The 19,633-nt window shown below is 39.1% G+C and overlaps 1 protein-coding gene across 4 annotated transcripts; it reads right to left on the bottom strand.

Moving 5' to 3' along the window:
* Positions 1 to 6,243: 6,243 nt before the first annotated feature.
* Positions 6,244 to 18,454, bottom strand: IMPA1 (inositol monophosphatase 1). Of its 4 annotated transcripts, none has more exons than XM_083827113.1 (9): positions 18,278 to 18,454; positions 16,523 to 16,604; positions 15,250 to 15,383; positions 13,791 to 13,895; positions 12,468 to 12,513; positions 12,214 to 12,322; positions 11,348 to 11,456; positions 9,704 to 9,855; positions 6,244 to 9,304 (listed from the first exon to the last, which is right to left on the bottom strand). In XM_083827113.1, the coding sequence occupies exons 2-9, from the start codon at positions 16,583 to 16,585 to the stop codon at positions 9,186 to 9,188; spliced, it is 837 nt and encodes a 278-aa protein (XP_083683239.1). In that variant the 5' UTR covers positions 16,586 to 16,604; positions 18,278 to 18,454; the 3' UTR covers positions 6,244 to 9,185. The 4 variants fall into 4 exon arrangements, with proteins under 4 accessions (XP_083683239.1, XP_083683242.1, XP_083683241.1 ...); XM_083827116.1 differs by lacking the exon at positions 18,278 to 18,454 and adding an exon at positions 18,157 to 18,178; XM_083827115.1 differs by lacking the exon at positions 18,278 to 18,454 and adding an exon at positions 18,030 to 18,092.
* Between the last annotated feature and the right edge of the window lie 1,179 nt (positions 18,455 to 19,633).

The following is a 19,633-nucleotide window of genomic DNA, read 5'->3' as shown; positions in this document are numbered from 1 at the left end:
GCTCTCTAAAAACTCTGCTCTGGATTATGATCGTAAGGCCACTCCACAGGGTTCCACATGGGTACGGTACCCACCTGAGCAGAGCCTCATCTAAAATTGGAAGTAACCAGCTTTATTTTTCATTTTCCAGGTATTCACTCAAACTTGTTACCACAGAATACAAGTTAAATAAAAAACACCTGAGAGATTTCATTCAGGCAGCCTGTTAAGTGCACACGTGCATGCCCAAGCCAGTTGAGCAGTCTCACTGGAATCAGAGAGTTATTTCTCCCGTTAAATATGTACAAATGGCTCTGCTGGATCAGACTGTGGATCTGATCCTGTACTACTCAAATGAATGAAAAATACCCCATTAAGATCAGATTATTCCAGTAATTCTTTTCATTCAGACAGGTAACCATAATAGAACGGAGTTACAGAAGGGGAAAAAAAAAAAAAACAAAAAAAACCGCCCAACATCAACCTTCTGTAATGTCTGTAATGAGTCTGTATCTTGCATTATTTGCACGCCACAGACTGTGAAATGTCAGCTTTTATACTGCTTTTTTTTTGTTTTGTATGTTCTATTTTCTTTTCCCTTTGAGTAGAAGGAAAGAAGTCTGTCGTGGCTTCTCAGTTCTGAGGAAAAATACCATCTCTGAGCCATATCAATTACTATCTGTTTTCTAGAAGTGAAGATGATTGTATAGCATCAAGGGTACGCTGCCTGCCTGTGTTTGGCTGCGGCACGTTCATACGGGGTGATCTGAGTCCCCCTGCTGGTACAGGACATCCAGAGGTGACGGCCACGAACAGAGCAGGTGCTGAAGCATCTTCAGCACAGTGAAACATAGATAGGTGCTTAAGACTCCTAATTCATCATTTGAATAATATGCTCCTGGATCCCACTGGAGGCACCTAAACTCGCTTACCACTTCACTATTTCTCTTGAGAATTCCTGAGGTACTCATGAGGACCATGAGGCACTTCCTGAGGACCATGAGGTACTCTGCAAATGCCCAGAATTGCCTAGTACTGTCAGTACTGAATACATCGGGCACCTCAATTTGGCAAATATGTTACCTGCAAATCTGTCTGAGAATGAAAACCAGCAAACCTCACCCCCACAGTCTCTCTTGCTTGCTCTCTAGTCCAATGAACACCAAATTCTTCTTTGGTAGTTAGGGGACTCTCCAAGAATGGAGCCATGAGTCCTTTCAAGCACTGAAGGAGCAATAAGAACAGGAGAAGCACACAAAAAAATAACAAGCAAACAAACAAAAAAAACTCTCACTCCTAGCTATAAAACATTTTTAGCTCAGGAACTTCCTGAGACAGATATAATTTCTTTACATTTAATAACTCACAGTGATTTTCACTTCATTGGTGACTTCAGTCTACCCTACACCCTTTTTTGAGGTCTGCTTTTAAGTTTCTGCTAGGAATAGGATTCAAGACATAATACTACTCTCCAGCTTTTTTTACTGATTAATTTTAAGTACTTTCAACTAAAGAGTGCTCTGTTTTGAGGAGTCCCTAGTTCACTATGTCTATTGCATATGAAGACCAAGCAAACAACTCTACTCTGGATTCCCAAGGGGATATAGTCAACACATCTTCAATTGAGGCATATTGATACACTCCTGTTGAAGATTACGATGAAAACTTCAGGAGGAAAACAAAACAAATACTAGTAATAGAGCCTGCTGAACTGGAGGGACTAACCTGAGTATGGAGCTGGGCTGACATTTCCTACAGCTTCAGGTATTAGGCTTAGTAGTTGGCACGTACATAGAGGACAGAAAGAAATACTTGTAGGCTCTTTAAGTTATTCATTTTCCACAAAAGTTAAATAAAAGACAGAATGAATTAGCTGAACAGGAGCACACACTAGTGAATAACTTATTTTCTCTCTTAATTCATTTGGTTGACTTATTAGTGGTGTTTTTCAGCATCGGACACACAAATAACTGTTGATGGAAATCATTATTTCAGGGTCTACACTGCCTTTTTGTGAAAACAGCTATTAAGACCTAAGTGTCTACAGAACTAAAGCTTTTAACCTCCCCCTGCTGTGATAGTTTATCATTATGGATTCCATTTCAACATAGTGAGCTGAAAAAGGTGCACAGATGAAGTGGGATACAATTTACTTTTACACAGCTAATACATTGCTAATTATACCCAAGTAAATATTGAAACAGAAATTTCTGACAACATTAATCATTACTCTCTTTTAAATGTGCTTTGCTGGAGGACTTTTAAGAACTGTAATCACAATTTCAAGTATAATGAGGCATAAATAAAAGGAGTTTTTACTATTTTTAGCTTTCAGTAGTGATGTGAAAATAATAAGCATTTTTTTTAACTGTTTGCCTACTTGAGGCCAATGCTAACATTCAGTAATATGGAGGTTTCTGTCATTAATAACAAATAAAATCATCGTAGACTTGAATTAAATTTTTGTTGTTGTTGCTCAGGGAAAGCTATAGAAAATAGAAAATCTCTCCAGAGGCTTTCTATATAGCTGTATAGAAAACCTACAGAGATCTCAACCTGCCTGTTCATTGTGAGAGCTGGAAAGGAATGACCTTTCTTAAACAAGAACATTTTGCCAGAGCTATGTATGCTAGCCCCAAGCTAGGACCTCTTGTCCATGTTGCAGCTACCTGCTGCTGTCAGCCTTCCCTGGCCAGTCCCTCTCCTACCTCCTTAAGATGGCACACCCCGTGCATTCCCCAAGTGATTCTTCATTCCCACATCGACACATTCCCTCAGCTGGGGCTCTCCTTCTGCAGCTATTTGTCCTCAGCCAAGCTCCCCACTGCCAGCAACAATATTTAGAGCTTTTATTTTCTCCAAAGGGGAATTTGCAGCTGAGGATAGTGGGAGGGAGAGCAGACCTCTTTCCGTCACCACAGAGGTCACAGTGGAGGAAAGTTATATCCTTCTGATTCCTCGTTAGAGTAACTTGGTTATGTCAAGCCACCCTGGCTTGTAGCAAAAGTGCATTGCTCCTGGATATCTCTCTGCTCTGGCTAGTAGGATGCAGAGCACCCTGGAGCCTGACCCGTTGCCTGTGCAGATGTGCTAACACCGGGCATGTTTTGGATGGGCCCAGCAGGGCACCTCCAGCTGTATTATAGGGAGGGCAAGAAAATCTTGTCCTGAGAGCAGCTGAGGCGATCCTTGACATAAATAGTGAACTGTTAGCCTGTAATACTTTGGCATTACTTTATCCCCCTGCCACTACCTTCCTGGGCAAGGCCACAAATACAGAGAAACTTTTTCTAGAATGCAGCACATAGACCTGTGAGAGAATGAAATAAGGGGATGAGTTACCTATCCACACTAGAACAGCTTCTGAAAAACAGTCTTCATATATGCTGTGCTATACAGCCTATTGGCAATGCAGACACATCTGGTAAAGCTCCTCCACATCATCACAAGAAGTTTGGAAGTAAAATAGTTCTCAGTGGGCTTGTGTTCTCTTTGGAAAATAAAACAGCAGCATCTCTAAGATGATAAAGAGCTGCTCATTTGTGTCGGGGTTTGTGGCCCAAGGGCTGTTGTATCTGCATACAGATTGATGCATGCGTACCCTGAAGGTTATCTAGTAGTTTTAAAAAAGGCTTCAAAATGCCATGTCCTAATTTATGACAGCAAAACTCCAGGGGAAATGACTACAGCCTTAAGTACAGTATAATCTAATATTTTGTACAGCTTCGGTAAATCAAAGAGACTTTTTTTTTTATTATTTTAGAATTCAGATTCAAGTTCTTGTGATAAATACCACAATCTTTCAATACACTTAAGCTGAAAAGGAGGGAATTTCAATGCTGCTGGCACAAAAGTCCTGCTTCAAATTTCTTGTCAAGACACAGACACACAGAGAGCAAGTACTCGAGGCATAATTCTTCTGAGTAATTATCAGGTATGGTCTTGATTGTATTAAGCATTAATTAGGGCCAGCAGAAGGAGAATGGAAGGGAGTGGAAAGGGAACGTTGCGTATAAAAAAGTAACCGTGGACCTTAGGGTGTTTCCCTGGCTCTGGCTGCCATCTAGTGTTTTGTCAGGCACGGTGAAGCACAGCTTAGTTTGAGACTGCGTGAATCTTCTCCGAGCCTGAACTCCATTCGTGTACGCAGACAGGATAAATAGTACAGATCCACCTCTCCAAGGGACAGCAGAGGAGGAAGATTTAACACAGCAAGTGAAGGAAGAGCTTCTGTGACATTAGTTGCCAAGTATTTAAGGTAGCATCACTTCCTCTGAGTTAGCTGCCTTACATGATTGCAGTCATAGTTTGACTGAGCTAAGGCCAGACATACCAAAATGTAAACTTTGATCTTCCACTGCTTAAAAACAGGGCAGGTTTCTGTTCTTCACTACTGCTGTTGTGCAGTAGTTGCTGTTGCATTTTGTGCTTCTTTTCCTTTTACTTAAATGGGAGTACCAATGGCCTGATTCCTAACTGAAGAAATGTTGGTGTAGAAAAAAAAAATCTCAGTGTAAAATTCTTGACCACTACTGTGCAAACCAAGTGCAGGTATGACACACAATGTGTAAACTCAACTTAATGTAGCAGTAGCATTCATCAGCATAAGCATTAAGCTTCTGGAACAGGATGGACATACACCATCATTTTTAGCATCTTACCAGCCTTAATTGTGGTAGGAAATGATTTCTGCTCTACCGTGGGAGACAACCATCTTCCTCCAACAGGCAAGAGTTTGTAGCTCTTTAATACAATGGCACAATGTTCTTTCAGCAGAGCAAACTCCTCCAGTTTGTTTGTTCTGGAGGCTGCACATGGCTTTGAAGTGTGGCAGCTTTTGTTTGCCCTGTTGTTGCAGCAGGCAGACAGCAGACAGCAGGTGCAGAGGACATTTCCGAAGCTCCTGCTGATCTGAAGCCACAGAACTGTGCGTGAAGATTGTGCAAACTGAGGAGTGATGTGACAGACTGCATTCACCGTCACTTCTGGTGCAGGACAGGCACTAGGCCAGAGGCTGAATGGATTATGTTGTCCTGGAGATGTGGCTGGCTCTGGCAGAGGCTCTTGAGGTGTCACATCACCAACAATAACCTTCTGATGCCTGGAGCTTGCACAAACAATGGAAGCCATGCCAACTGCCGTAAATCCAATGGCAATGTGCTGCTGGAGAGTTGCCTGTCAGCACTGTAACAGCAGGATCAGACTTGTGAAGCAATTACTTCACTCACAGGTAATGAATAGAGCTGAATTAGCAGCTGTGTTTGAGAGGATGGGAAGAAGTTCAGGAAAAGAAAGAGATCTCCTGTACTTAAGTTGCTTCATACTGAGTTCACGGGTTGACATTTTGTGTCTGGTCAGAGCGTCTATCTAGGTCAGCTATAGGCATTAGACTCCGCAGAAGCTCTGTAAAACCATAGCTTTTGGTCACAGATATTAGGAATAATGATCCATATTTGATTTGTTAGTGAAGGGAAAAAAGCAATTCTCTGGAGCTGCTTAACAGGGCTGGAAAAAAGCCTGAAGCATCTTTCGCTTTGGCAACATTTTACACTGGGAAAAGCTCTGAAGGATTAGATTTACCAGAACTCCCTGCTTTGAAGAAGCAGAGAAGCTCTGTGGTTTGTCATAGACAATTGTCACAATCTCCCCTTCTACTCTGGTCTTGTGAGATGCCCACCTGGAGTGCCGTGTTCAGCTCTGGGGCCACAGTGTAAGGACATGAACATGTTGGAGCACCTCTCCTATGAAGACAGGCTGTGAGAGCTGGGGTTTACCCTAGACAAGAGAAGGCTCTGGGGAGACCTTACAGCGCCCTTCCAGTACCTAAAGGGGGCCTACAGGAAAGCTGGGGAGGGACTCTGTGTCAGGCAGTGGTGATAGGACAAGGGGAAATGGCTTTAAATGAAAAGAGGGTAGGCTTAGATTAGATATAAGGAGGAAATTCTTCACTCAGAGAATGGTGAGGCACTGGCACAGGTTGCCCAGAGAAGCTGTGGATGCCCCATCCCTGGAGGTGCTCAAGGCCGGGATGGATGGGGCTTTGGGCAACTTGGTCTGGTGGGAGATGTCCCTGACCATAGCAGGGGAGGTTGGAACCAAACGATCTTTAAAGTCCCTTCCAACCCAAACCATTCTATGATTCTATACATGGTGACTGGCTTTCCTTTCTGATTGATATGCTCAGCAAAAGCTACCTTGTAGGTATATAACCTTATATTAAATTATATTTTTAAATGATTACCAATTTTATTAACTTTGCCACTCTTTCAGAACAAAATAGGTGCTTTATTGTTTTGCACATTCTGGGAATACCTAATATATAATATCTCAAAAGCATTTTGATTACACAGTGATCATAAGTTCTCCATGTTACTACAACTTTTGTCAAAATTGCATGCTAGCACAGATCTAAAAAGATAATGCCTCTACACAACTACATTCAGGTGTCCTTTCACGTGACTAAAAGAAGTGGTCACATTAGATGAAGACTTATTTGAGAGAATTACACTTTACTGAAGTAGCAAACAGGGATTTCTGATCCCCCGTAAGGGAGATTGAAATTAAAAAGAAAGCAGACAATTCATAAAAGTTGACATTTATGGAGTCCACAAATAAATAAATAGATTACCCTGGTCTTCAATGTGATCAGAGTGAGAAAGCAAAGATGGAAAATGGCACTTAAAAAATTCTCCCTCAAAGAGCATTAGGAAAGCTAATGATGAGAAAGCGACATGCTTCAACCAGCTGAGGGCCTCAGAAACAAATCATAAGCAAGGTATTCGCAAAGTTTTGAGCTGAGGACTGACATCATTACTGTTATCTCATGGGAAGATGTTGGAATAGTCTCCCTAAAAACCTAGTGCAGGTATATACCCAACCCCACTTCTGTAAAAGCTCCACAGCTTATGATCTTTGTGTATCAGAGCCTAAGAAGAGAAAGTGTTCAATTCAGAGAAAGCTTTAAGCCCACAAGACCAGCTTGTTGGGACCCTGCACCAAACTACAAGTCATACTTTTCTTCCTAGTAGCTGGCATGGTGCTGTGTCCTGGATTTCAGAAGAGAACGCTGATAACAACCTGATCTTTTAGTTGTTGCTGAGCAGTGCTTACACAGACCCAAAGACTGTTTGGCTTCTCACACTGCCCTGCCAGTGAGGAGGCTGGGGGTGCACGAGGAGCTGGGAGGGGACACAGCCAGGGCAGCTGACCCAAACTGGCCACAGGGGTGTCCCGTAACATATGAACATGCTGAACAATGAAACCGAGAATGAGGGCCACTGCTTAGGTTCTAATAGGGCATCAGTCAGCAGGTGGATAACAACTGCATTACACATCAGTTGTTCAGTGCATTTCTTTACCATGATTATTTTCCCTTCCTTTGTTGTTCTAGTGAACTGACTTTATTCCAACACATAAGTTCTACTCTTTTACTTCTCAATTCTCTCCCCAACCCCCATGTGAGCAAATAGCTGTATGGGGCTTAGCTGCTTGCTGGGTTAAACCACATCACCACCTCATTTTTTTTCTCATTTATTTTTTTTAAGGTATGCCTCCATTTCACAAATTATTAGTTTAAAAAATAAGTTCTGCAGGATTTGCTCTACCACAGAAACGGTATAATAAACATACTTCAAGAAATAATGATGATCCCACATCATTTACAGCAATAAGGTTACAGTGAAATGTTCAAGCAGTTCCTTTCCTTGTCAAATAGGTGCTTTTAAAAGTAAAATTAAGGTGTGCTTTTTTTGACAAGACCTTCAAGTATCAGGCAATTGCTGATCTCATTCATATTAATAAATTGGCATTAGATACTATTTCAAATTAAATATTTCTGCAAAATGTGCAAGAAAAAAATCAACACATATAGGAGACTCAAATTTACAATAATAGAGCCTTTGGACAAGGAGAGAACATCATTTTCCAAAATAAAAATAGTGGGACAGCAGTACAAAATGCCAGGTTTTCTAAAACATTGCTGTGATTTCACTGGACCATCACTATAAGATAATTTTCTTTTGGAAACCTCAGACACAAAAATCAGTCTAAAAATTGAGCTAAGTTAAATAATTTTTAAAGTGCATTAAATAACCAGTAGACTGATATTTTTAAATACAAAAATGAGAAGAATCAGTTTTAGAAGTTTAGAACAATGAACATAAAGTATTAAATTACTAACACCTCTAGATTTATAAACACTTTAGGTTTATATACACTACTTTTGTGCCTGTACACAATGGAAACCTGATACTGCTCGGTCACTGCTTTTACAACTTACAAAAAGATGTAAAAAACCTGGACTATTGGCTTACTTTTTGCCAGATGAGTTGCTGCAAATTCTCTTGAACTTTAAGGATTCCTTAGGTTTTTAAACTCATTCATCCATGGAGAAACCCAAACAAGAATAATGACTGTTATAACTACCAAGAATGAGCTGATTTCAAAGGACAAAAGCAAATCATACTTCATCGTAATTTGGAGGAAGTCCATTTGTCGAGAGGAGATGTGCTCTGAACTTATTCCTGGGAGAATCGTGTGTTTTTTGGCACAATATTATTTTTCCAACTGTAATGAATTTGCAAGTATACTGGCCACATACGAGGCAGAAAAATATATTGCATTTATCTACCATAAGAAAGGTAGAACAATGACGACTAAAACAAAGACAGGCAACAAAGGCTTTAAATTAGAGTCAAAACTACACGCAACTAAAAAGGTCTGGAAATGTGTGAACTACCTCTAGAAAATATATAACAATGATAACACTGAAGAAAGCAACAAACAGGAGAAGGAGGGATAGAGACTGGAAAACAGTACTGCCTTGATCTTTTCGGGTTCGGGGTCAGGTGTCATTACGTGGTGTTTAGCCAGTGAATTTTGTTTTGCCACTTATGGAACTATACATCGAAGCGTCTCTTGCTATGTCTTCCAGTGTAGTATAAAACTTAAAGCTACAATTTTCATCTATATGTTTCTTTTCATAACTCTATGTGTGATTGTGATGTGAAATAGAATACCTAGAAGTAACAGCTTACTTAGACGTTGGTCCAATCTCAAAACACTACTTCACAGTCACATCATGAACTACCAGTACTGAAAGACTACCGTCTATTTATCTACCTTTTTATCAGGTTTAAGGTGTAGAACAGCCACCACATAACAAAGACAACCATTGCATAATTACATTTAAGGCATAGTTTTGGTATTCAATTAGTTGCATCGTCCCTTTTCAGAGGAATTATTTGAAGTGCTTTGGCTATTCTCTCAGCAATAGCTCGACTACTTGCTGCAATTATTCTTCGAGACATCAAGTCAAACGGTCCACCTAAAAATAAGAACAAGCAAAGTAACTATCTTATGGCTGGAGAAAAATTAGAAGTTGTTAAGAAAATAAGCATTAAAAAAAAATGTAAATGATTCAGGACCAAGTTCTGCTCCTGGATAAAAATGCATTTAACTCTACAGATACAGCATATGAACTATATTTAAATTTTCTTCAGTGTATGTTTACTGCCTTTTTCTTCCAAGTACTTAGCCAAGAGGGTAAAAGGTTGCATTGCAGATTAAGAAAACTAAATTGACTCTCTCTATTAACTGGATGAGAACTCTGTTCAGTAGTGGTAACTCAGAGGATTGAAAAACCTCTCTGCCATTTCAGCTATCTTTTGCTCCAAATTAGCTATTTAAAAGGATGACAGAGTATCATGCATTCCCCTGTATTTACCTGATACATCTAGGAGCACACCACCTGCTTCAGTAATAATGATTCCAGCCCCTGCCATATCCCAGCAGTGAATCCCCATTTCATAATAGGCATCAGCTCCACCCGTTGCCACAAGGCACATGTTCACAGCTGCTGTACCAACAGCTCTAATCCTAAAGGAAACATAGTTGGTTTTTAGTTGAGAACAGTTTGTAAGAAAGTCACAATGTCTGTGTACACAGCACAGAGAACACAAAAGCATCATACGCAAATGAATTGAGATAGAGAAACCACGATGGAATGCTGCAGTGAAGCAAGTATGTGCAACTAAATTACCAATTATTTTTTTCCACAGAGCTTGAACAGCTCTGTGAGTATAGAAAATTTCCAGAAATAACATTTATAAATTTCATTAAATAATTTGGTTTAGAGTGAAAATAAATCTTGAATAATTTCTTAACCTAAAAAAAATATTATGGAAGATACCTACCCATGAAACAGTAAGAGATACTGTACTTTACTTTTTGAATACATGAATTCAAGTAGAGCGTATATTGTTCTCAAACTGCAAAAGCAGTTACTTCAATTTTTCTGGAGATGCTCAGTAAGCATCTCTGACTTGCAAAATACACTAACAGCAGTAATCACAAAAAATAAATTACATCGTATAAATTCAGTCTGGATAGCAATCAAAGCATTTTTGCTGTTCCAAATACCAATTTCTTTTGGAAATGTTGATGTAATTAATAACTGGCTTGTACAAATAATTATAATTTAATTACCAGTAAAATTTATGTTAAAATGTAACTGTACAGCTTCTTGCTGCAACTTGCTAAGCAACTTAAATTGACTTTAATCTATTTACTCTTTATAAGTAAAATACCAAAGTTGAACTGAAAACACACCTAAAATATATTCCCTACTTACAATTTAGCATATATTCTTTAATGACATCAGAAAGCTTTCTGAAAGTACAAAGCATCCAAATGTTAGATGTCAAAACAAGAATCCTGAGAATCTCAGCATAAAACTACAATTGCTTTTAGATTAGAAATGAGAGTAGAAATGTTGTTGAACAACAGAAAACTGTCTACTGAAACCACCTTTATATAAAATAATTTGTGGAAATAGAGGCTTCAGCTTATCCGTAAAAGAGCAAACGGAATACACTGAAGTAAGACCAGTTTGTAGCTAATTCAAATTACTTCAACAAATTCAAAAAATTGGTACAGCACTGAAAGAGAAAAGGGAGATCTACTTTTGTCTTCTATATTAAAAAATTCAAAAATGACTATCATTACTACAGGGAAGGGGAACTAGAACTTAATACAGCTGCTTTAATCTAACAGCTGCTCCAGTTTTACTCCATGTCTTTCTCAAGAGAATGCGTAGAATTTTTTTTAACCTAAAAAATACAATACTTTTTACTCCTACAAACCCAAACATGCTTCAATTCTCACTACTATCTGATTGTTAGGGTTTTCTTATCTATGTCCCAGCCTGAAAAAAGTTGCAACACACTTGGATAGTTTCTCTGCAGAAGCTACTAGACAATAACATTTAGATCACATTTCACTTTTATGTTATATGGAATGTAACTGACCCATCCTAAAAATGCCAGTATATAGCACTATCAGTAAAGATCAAAAATAAACAGTATCTTACCCATGAATAGGAATACTGAGAAGTCTTTCCATGTTAGAAAGAATTATTTTTATAGTCTCTGGATCACGATTAGATCCCAATTCTGTTACTAAAAGGGATTTTGTGATGTCTGGAAAAGAAATAAAACCTCACTTTTCCAACAGTACAACTTAGATACCTAATTACAGTTATTATGCAAGTTAAATTTGAACAGAGTTTACCTCATTGCTCTCTTATACAACTAAATAACAGTAAGGTATTTTAGTGTTAATATTCCATACTCTGGACGTAAGTATCTTTTCTTGCAGGGACAATGGCAGGATAAAATAAAATAAAGCCAACAAAGCTTGAGATTGTTCAACTGAGTATATCCATTAATTTATGTCACTTACTGAATTAAATTCTACTGCTAGAAAAATTGTAACAGTTTTCAGATTTTTAAAAGCCTCCCATTTTACATGTGGATTTTGTTTTGCATAGGGTATAGCATACTAGAGTGATACTGGTTTACACCCATGCTAGTTCACACCTGGAAGAAGTCAAATTTTTTTTTGATAGATTTGTTACAGTTTCTAAAGAACAAATGCAAAGGGATTACAGATATACAGGGAATAAAATTAATAATAATAAAAAAACACACAGACACACAAGGAATAAAATCTTCAACTGCTGAGTGCTGATCTTGCAAAGATCATAAGCACATTAAATGCGTAAAAGAGAACATAAAAGCCGTTTCTCAAACCTGAACAACCCATAGTCATAAAAGCCTACCTTTGCAAAGAAAAACATGGATATATTCAAGTTTTTTAGCACAAGTCCAGAAGTGTGGACGCATCACTTTCAAAATAAGTTGAATGATTATAAAAAAACTACTTTGTTCCACTTACCTTCTTGGCCTGATACTTGCAGTTTCTGACCATTGCAAAATGCACCTTTTCCTTTTCTGGCAGTATACATCTTGTCTTCTACACAACTATACACAATTCCAAACTCTATCTGCAAAATAAAGATACCTTAAGGTTGGTGGTTTTTTTCCCCTCTTTTCTTCCTATTTACTATGAGAATACAAACCTTAGTAATAACTAAAAATAATAAATTATTCGGTTTTGTTTGATCAGATAAAAAGTAATAAAAAGTATACCTTTTTGTTTACAACAAAGCCAATTGAAACTGCCACAAATGGAAACCTACAAAACAAAACATTTCACTAATTTATAGTGAGATACTATACTTCTTTAATTACCATGCTTATGCTTAACAAAAACGATGTTCACTTAAATGTAACATATTTGAAAAAGAAACACGAGAAACGTAAGAAATATTGATTTTCTGGGATTTGCACCATTTACTACAAAAATAGACCCAACAACACTATTTACGACTGCAAATACCAACTTTTCCACCCACTGAAGTTAGGCATGTTACATCTGGGCTTAGGGACTGTCACTATTTTACAGCCAAAGAACACAAGGAAGCCTCTATGCTACTAACCGTCGTTTTCAGAGGGAACAAACTGTCTGGCCAAACTGGTTTCATCAGAATAAGCAAGTCATCTCCCCTTCCTCCCCCCTCCATCAAAGCAATACAGAAGATATTGAAATGCGAAGGGAGAATGCAGAAAGAAGAGGGAAGGCGGTACAAGTGTATACAACATATTGGGCTGCATCCCAGTTTTGCTAAGTCTTTTAACGATCAACCAATTTTTAAATTTTATTTTATTTTACAATTTACAGTTATAAAGAATTTGCTTTAATTAACCTCTGCAAAAATTACAGACTTAAGTTCTTTTCTTGCAGCTTTTTAAACATGTTATTTAGCAGGATTCAAGAGCTGTTTAAAGTTGTGGCCCACATAGTAACAGTCATTTCAAAACTAGAATAAAGTGTGTTCAGAAAAGCTCACCGGTGCCAAAATTTATCATGTTTCAAAGATGAGGGAATAGGCAATTGTCATTACCCTGAAAGTACCATCATCACCCTGATGAAAAATACCACTAGGCAGTCACTGGTGGTAATTCTGCTTTCTTTCATGGCAGCAGATCATAGATCTCAGTGAATTTGAGATGTGTTAGAAATCAGCACTGGGAGCTGTTAGTGCCTTTCACCAAAACCTCTCTGAAGACGTAACTCAGAATTCTGATTCATGCTGCTTTACTTTTAAAATACTGTCCATTTATCTTCGGCACCTGTGCCAGCACAGTACAGGCCTCACATGGAATTTCTGCTCTTGGTTACAGTGAGACTACCATAATCGTTACAGAATTACAAAGATGATAATGAGAGGTTTGCCCAATGTCTCTCAGTAAATTCCAACAGTTTGTAACCATTAACAGTTGCACAGTATCTCTTTTAAAACTATTTAGAAGTGAAAAAGCCTTACTTCCCTGAAATTGAAGAAAGAAAACAGTTTATCAGTTAAGCAGCTAACGTATCTTAAGCAGCTAACATAAAAAAGACAGGTAAACCTGTGTACGAAGTTGGTAGTTCCATCAATAGGGTCTATAATCCATGTGGGGTTATCTGTTAAAATGCTGCCCTCCCCAGCAGCAACAGATTCTTCTCCGATGAAGCTGAAGTAGCAAATTCATTAAAAAGATACAAAGAAATTGTTTTAAAAGTCTGAATCACAGTATTGTCCTTGAAATTAAAATTCTTAAAGTGAGATGGAGGTTTTTGCATCATCAGTGCAATATGTAAGAAGTTGAGAAATGCAGAACTTAGCTGGAATGCACCAACTGCACCTGACCAAGCTTGCATTGAAATTTGTAATGTCAGAAATGAACCCCAAATATGGGGAAATAAACATTATGTTTTAATATCCCTTACCAGAATTTACCATTAAGAACACTAAAGTTTTCATATTTTTTCCAGTAACGACATCATTCATTTTTGGCTCGAATACTTGCATCTATTTATACCTCTCAGTTTATTTGTACCATGAAGCATGGGTTTTTGCCTGTATTTTAACTGAAGAAAGCTACTGTGGTCAGGTACTGTTGGTTAGACCGCTGCTGTAACTGCTAGTCTGATTTCAACCCAAATACAACAGAAAGTTATAAAGTCTCAGAACTGTTTATTTTTACAAGTGCTATGAAAAAAGGTAACTTGGTAAAGGTATGAATTCCAAATCAGAGCTCTTCCTGAACAAGGGCATAGTGCACAATCAAACTAAAATATTTTAAAACGTTTATGAATGTCATAGAAGTTTATTTCATGGTCATTATGCACATCTGTATGTCTACACTGATTTGGTCAGGTTACTGACATCTTTCATCACTTTAGTTCTTCTAGCCCTACACATATTATGTTTCACATATACTGCTACATTAAGAAAATGTCCAGGAAAATGCAAGAAAAAATACCAAGTCTGGTTAAAAAAATAATATGGAAATTAGTATTTTGTAGAACAGACTCCCAGTTACGCAGAATCAGAAGAGCCTGCCTTCTTTCAGGGACACTTGATGTTCTTACGCTGTATGAGATTCGCCAGAGGTACACCCAGTACCACGGAAGCCGTCCAGCTTAGACAGTGAATGCATGCTAGTTTCAACAACAAACAAGAAATTCGGTACCCTGGGGCCACCCTTGATTCTCCAACATAAACGATCAAGAAGTTATTTACAGCTGGCTCAGTCTGAAGTGTCTTTCAGCATGAGCCTTGAGCAGGACTAAACGAGACTCCGTGGAGGCCCTGTTTTGTTACTACAGCTCTCTAACTTAATGATAAAATTAGTGAGCAATTAATTTAGAAGAATTTGGGAAAAACTACTTCTTTAAAACACTCAATATACTAAGACTAAGGGAGATTTCTATAATTTTCCAGCATGAAATGAAATGATAATGAAATTTTACCAAGCAAAGTCTAAGTTTTCCATTTTGTCACCTCTTCAACTCTAACAAAAGTGTACTGATGAGAAGCCGTACCTGTGAGAAGGATACTTTTCTTTTATCAAAGAAATAATGAAGCTTTCTACTTTTTGATCAGTTTCAGTCACTAGATCTACAGGTGAACTTTTAGTCATAATGGATTTTTCTTCTTTGAGTGCTCCACAGATTATCTGTTAACAAAATGGGGAGAAGGAAAAAAAAAAAAAAGCTTTCTTCATTAACAGTACGGAAAATTAGTTTTCACAAGAATTTAAGCATCATTTTTACCGTAACATTCTATACTACACATACAAAACACAAACAGTGACAAAACCTGGATTTAATTGCAGGAGCAGCATCATTGCATTTTTCTCCAGTCCCTATTCTGCACAAACTTTTACATGACCTTTACAATGGTACATGAAATTGAGCTTTATTTTGTTAGGACAAGTGGTGAATTTACAAACTTAAGTACCACAGTGTTGAATGAAACACTTAGGACTGAGCTTACATCATGCATTTTTAACTAGGCCTTGCATTTACGATCTTAAAATTGTCAGAATCAGCTTGAATAAGTATCCATGCCTCACAGCCCAGAAAATTATTTTACTGTAACTTAGGAAGTTTTTCTGGAGGAAGACTTTAATGGGACAATGTTCTGCAGAGTTTACACCTGCAGGGGACAGAATTAATATATGTGTCATCTTCTCTGGCTGCAAAGAGGTGAACCAAACAGAACCACCACGAATAACTGAACATTTGCTAACCACTCTTACGACAAGGGTCTGTTGAAATGTGCAAGCTTTTTCTTGTTCTAAGCCATCTTAGATTGAGAAACAGTACAGTACTGCCACCATAAGAGATACTTCTTTCTTGCAGATGCAAAGCAGTCTTCATAAAGAGAAAACAATATGGTATCTTGTGCCAACAGAACAAGACACTGCTGTGTAGAGTTGACCGAGGTGCTCACAAAAAAGACTGTCAACAGCTTTTAGGTGCTCAAAAAGTAAGGGGGACAGGTATGGCTTAAGGGAAAAAACAGATGCTCTTTTTTTTTTTAAATATGTATTTAAGAAATAAAAGATACTCCTTAGTCTTTATCAGACTCTGGTCCAAAGGAAGATGCAAAGTTGTCTTCTTGAATTAACCAAGCTGAAAACATGAAAGATAATCTTGAACTTGAATATCATTGAACAATTGTGCTTTTTTTTTTAAAAAAAAACAAAACAACAAACTCCTCAGAAGAATATCTCAACAACAAAGCTCACTCAAAAGCTACATACATAGCTTCAATAAATAACATTGGTAGTTATACATAGTTTGTCCTTACCTCCCCAGCTTTTTTTGCTAAAGTAACTGCATAATCCATACATTCTTGCCAAGGATCCGCCATATTTTCCTTGATGGATAGCCTACCAAAAAGACGTATTTACACAAAAATTAGTATGACTTTAAATATATATATATATATTTTTTTTTTAATAAATTCCACTTCTTTTACTCCCCCTGTTCTGGACCACAATGTTTTCTCCTGACTGGAATACAGAAGTCTGTTCTAGTCTTTACCCTAGAAAAATTAATTTCAAAAGTATGAAAACTTTTGTCTAAGTTACACGGCATTTTCTACGCTTTGTGATTATAAAGGTATAACATAAAAACATTATCAAGCACAGAACCTCAGTCTCAAAAGACAGATGTATATACAGGATTCTACATTTAGATACTGACCTCAATGCATATGAATGCTTTGCAAAGTAAGTGTGGTTACAGACAAGCACATTTTTAGATACAGTATACAACCCAGGCTCTGTTTGTTTAAAAATAGAATCTTCACTGTAATTTACTACAAGACTGTTGACATACAGCTTGGTCTATTTTTAAGTATGGTTTAAATGAATTTACCTATCCTAAATTAAAAGGGAACAACCCCCCAATTTATTTTTTGATGTTTATTCTGCTATGCTTTTAGGGTTTTATTCCAAACACAAATATGAAACGGTTTTGATTCTACGTAAAAATGCAGCATCTCATAGTCATTTTAGAGTATCATCTGTATTCTCGAGTATTATTAAATAATACAAGCTACCAATACCTAATTTACGCATGTCTATTTGGCAGAAATCATGTGAAATACAAATCAGCATATCATACATTATGTCTGACACACCCGCCACAGAACCACAAGTTCATTCAGTGCCACAGCGGTATTCTGAACTTTGCAGGTTTGTTTCCTTTTTGCAACCTAGCCCTTTCGTAAGCCTTCCAGATAACTTCCTACTTGAGTGGTTTCATCTTTGAGATGGGATGACCCGGACAACAGTTGTGTAACTCGCTGCAAACATGCTCATAAAAAACAGCACTGGGAAGTGTCAAAAAAAAAATATGAAATGGAATCGCCACGACCCATGAGCCCCCAGTACAACCATCCTGATCTAGAAGCCCTTGCTTCTTTTAGTCTTGGTCCTAAGCACCTAGAGAAGGCAAAACCAACCAAACAGACAGTTACAAAATGCGAACGGGAGGATGGTTCCACCGCATCGATAATGCACTTAAATCACACGGGGGCATTCCTGCCCGTGACAGGAGGCTGGAATTAGCTGATTTTTAAGGTCCCTTCCGAGCCGAGCCATTGCATGGCTCCACACAGCCCTCTGAGCACAGGGTCTGTCGCGACAGGCACCCTCGAGTGCCTCCACACCCAGCACCACAGCCTCATGCACCGGATGGAAAATAGTCATTTACACGTAAAAACTTGTCAGAACAGCAAGCCTACGCACATTCTAACTAAACATCGACACTTGCAGTTACAAGAAGAAGCGTATTTTCTCCCAGCTCACTCTCGCCCCGTGACCGCTGTGTCCCGCAAGCTCAGACCCGCACGGAGGACGGAGGTGCGGCGGCGGAGCAGCCACGGGCCCCAGCAGGGCACAGGGGCACCGGCACCCAGCCGCCCCGAAGGCTCACAGGACTCCGAAGGGCTCCGAAGGGTCCCGCCAGGCCGGCAGGGCTGGAAGCGCAAAGCGCCGCTCAGCCGCAGGGGCGGCAGCGCGCCCACAAAATGGCGGCCGGGGGGCTCGGGGCTCACCTGGCCTGGCAGCGCGCCCCGAAATGGCGGCCGGGGGAGTCGGGGCTCACTGCACCTCAGGGCACCGCCGCTCCCTGTCAGCGCGCTGCCGGAGCAGCACTGCGCATGCGCGCACGGCGGAGGCGGGGCTAGTTCTGCCCCTACACGGCCGGAGCCGGGTTCTGCTGCGCATGCGCGGTGGGGAGTGGGACCTGCCCTGAGGCGGGTGTCAGGAGGGGCGCGGTGTCCGCCGCTGGGGGGGTGCGAGTCACAGCGACTGCAGAGAGCCGAGACACCCAGCTGTCTGCGGGGCTTGTTCTCCTTCCTTACGTCTAGATTTTTCCCTAAAAGCCGTGAAACGGCCTCTTTTGCTTCCTCACTGGCTCCCCCTGCTGCCAGGTCTGGTGGTCAGGTTAACATCAGCAAACTGAAAGACCACTAGTACTGTATATTTTTAAAATACACAGTAAATACTAACTTATTTTCCAGAAAAATAGCTTTCAAACGATTTTTTTTTAATTGCAGTTCAAAGTTTGTATATTCATGGTGACTATAATAAAAGTGGTATAGAGAGGGAAACAAAAATCATTGCTTTCCATTGTAAGGTTGAATGAACAAATCTTCAATTTTCTGTGAAGTCTTTTGACCCTGTTGTCCTTCATCACGCAAAGACAAAACACGGAGGTGTTCTCTTCATAAAATCACCGGATCATCGCAGGACGGTTTGGGTTGCAAGGGACCTTGATCTCATCTACTTCTAACCCCCCTGCCATGGGCAGGGACACCTCCCGCCAGACCAGGTTGCCATAACGGCCCTAGTCACTTCACCTTTCCATGTTTCATCCTTCCCATTTTGTAAACAGGCATAGTCATAAAGAACTTTATCAGTATATAACAGTCTTTAAAGAACTGCACAAATACCATTTTTTTTTTTTGTAACTATTTTGCACATCATTCTCTGCAAGATTATAGTAAAAGCGTAGAGCCGACTCAAAGAGTTACTTTGGCTGTGATTCAGCTTTTGTTGAGACAAGCTTCCAAACAAGCGTCAGTACACACTATAGAGAACTGCAGCAGTATTTTTAAAGTGGCTTTTTTTTTTAGCGTTAATGGCATACTGACCATCACAGCAAGTTTTACCAGCTCCATAAGGGTATTTCAGAATCTGCATTGATACAGAAATCACCATAATTAAAACAAAAATTAAAACAAAAATGCTTGAAATTATCTCCTTGTGAGTTTAGGAATTTACCTAATCCATATCACAGCAAAATGGTAATTTCCATTCCAGATGAAAGAAAATCTTATTTTTCATGCAAGAGACCTGCTAAGAGAATTGAGCTGCAGGGCTATGTATTTTTACGTGACATCTGATAA

This window comes from Anser anser (genome assembly GCF_964211835.1).
Source record: "Anser anser genome assembly, chromosome: 2".
In the NCBI taxonomy this organism is placed as follows: domain Eukaryota; kingdom Metazoa; phylum Chordata; class Aves; order Anseriformes; family Anatidae; genus Anser; species Anser anser.
Note: the sequence above shows the minus strand (reverse complement) of the source record. Positions and strands in the feature narration are given on the sequence as shown.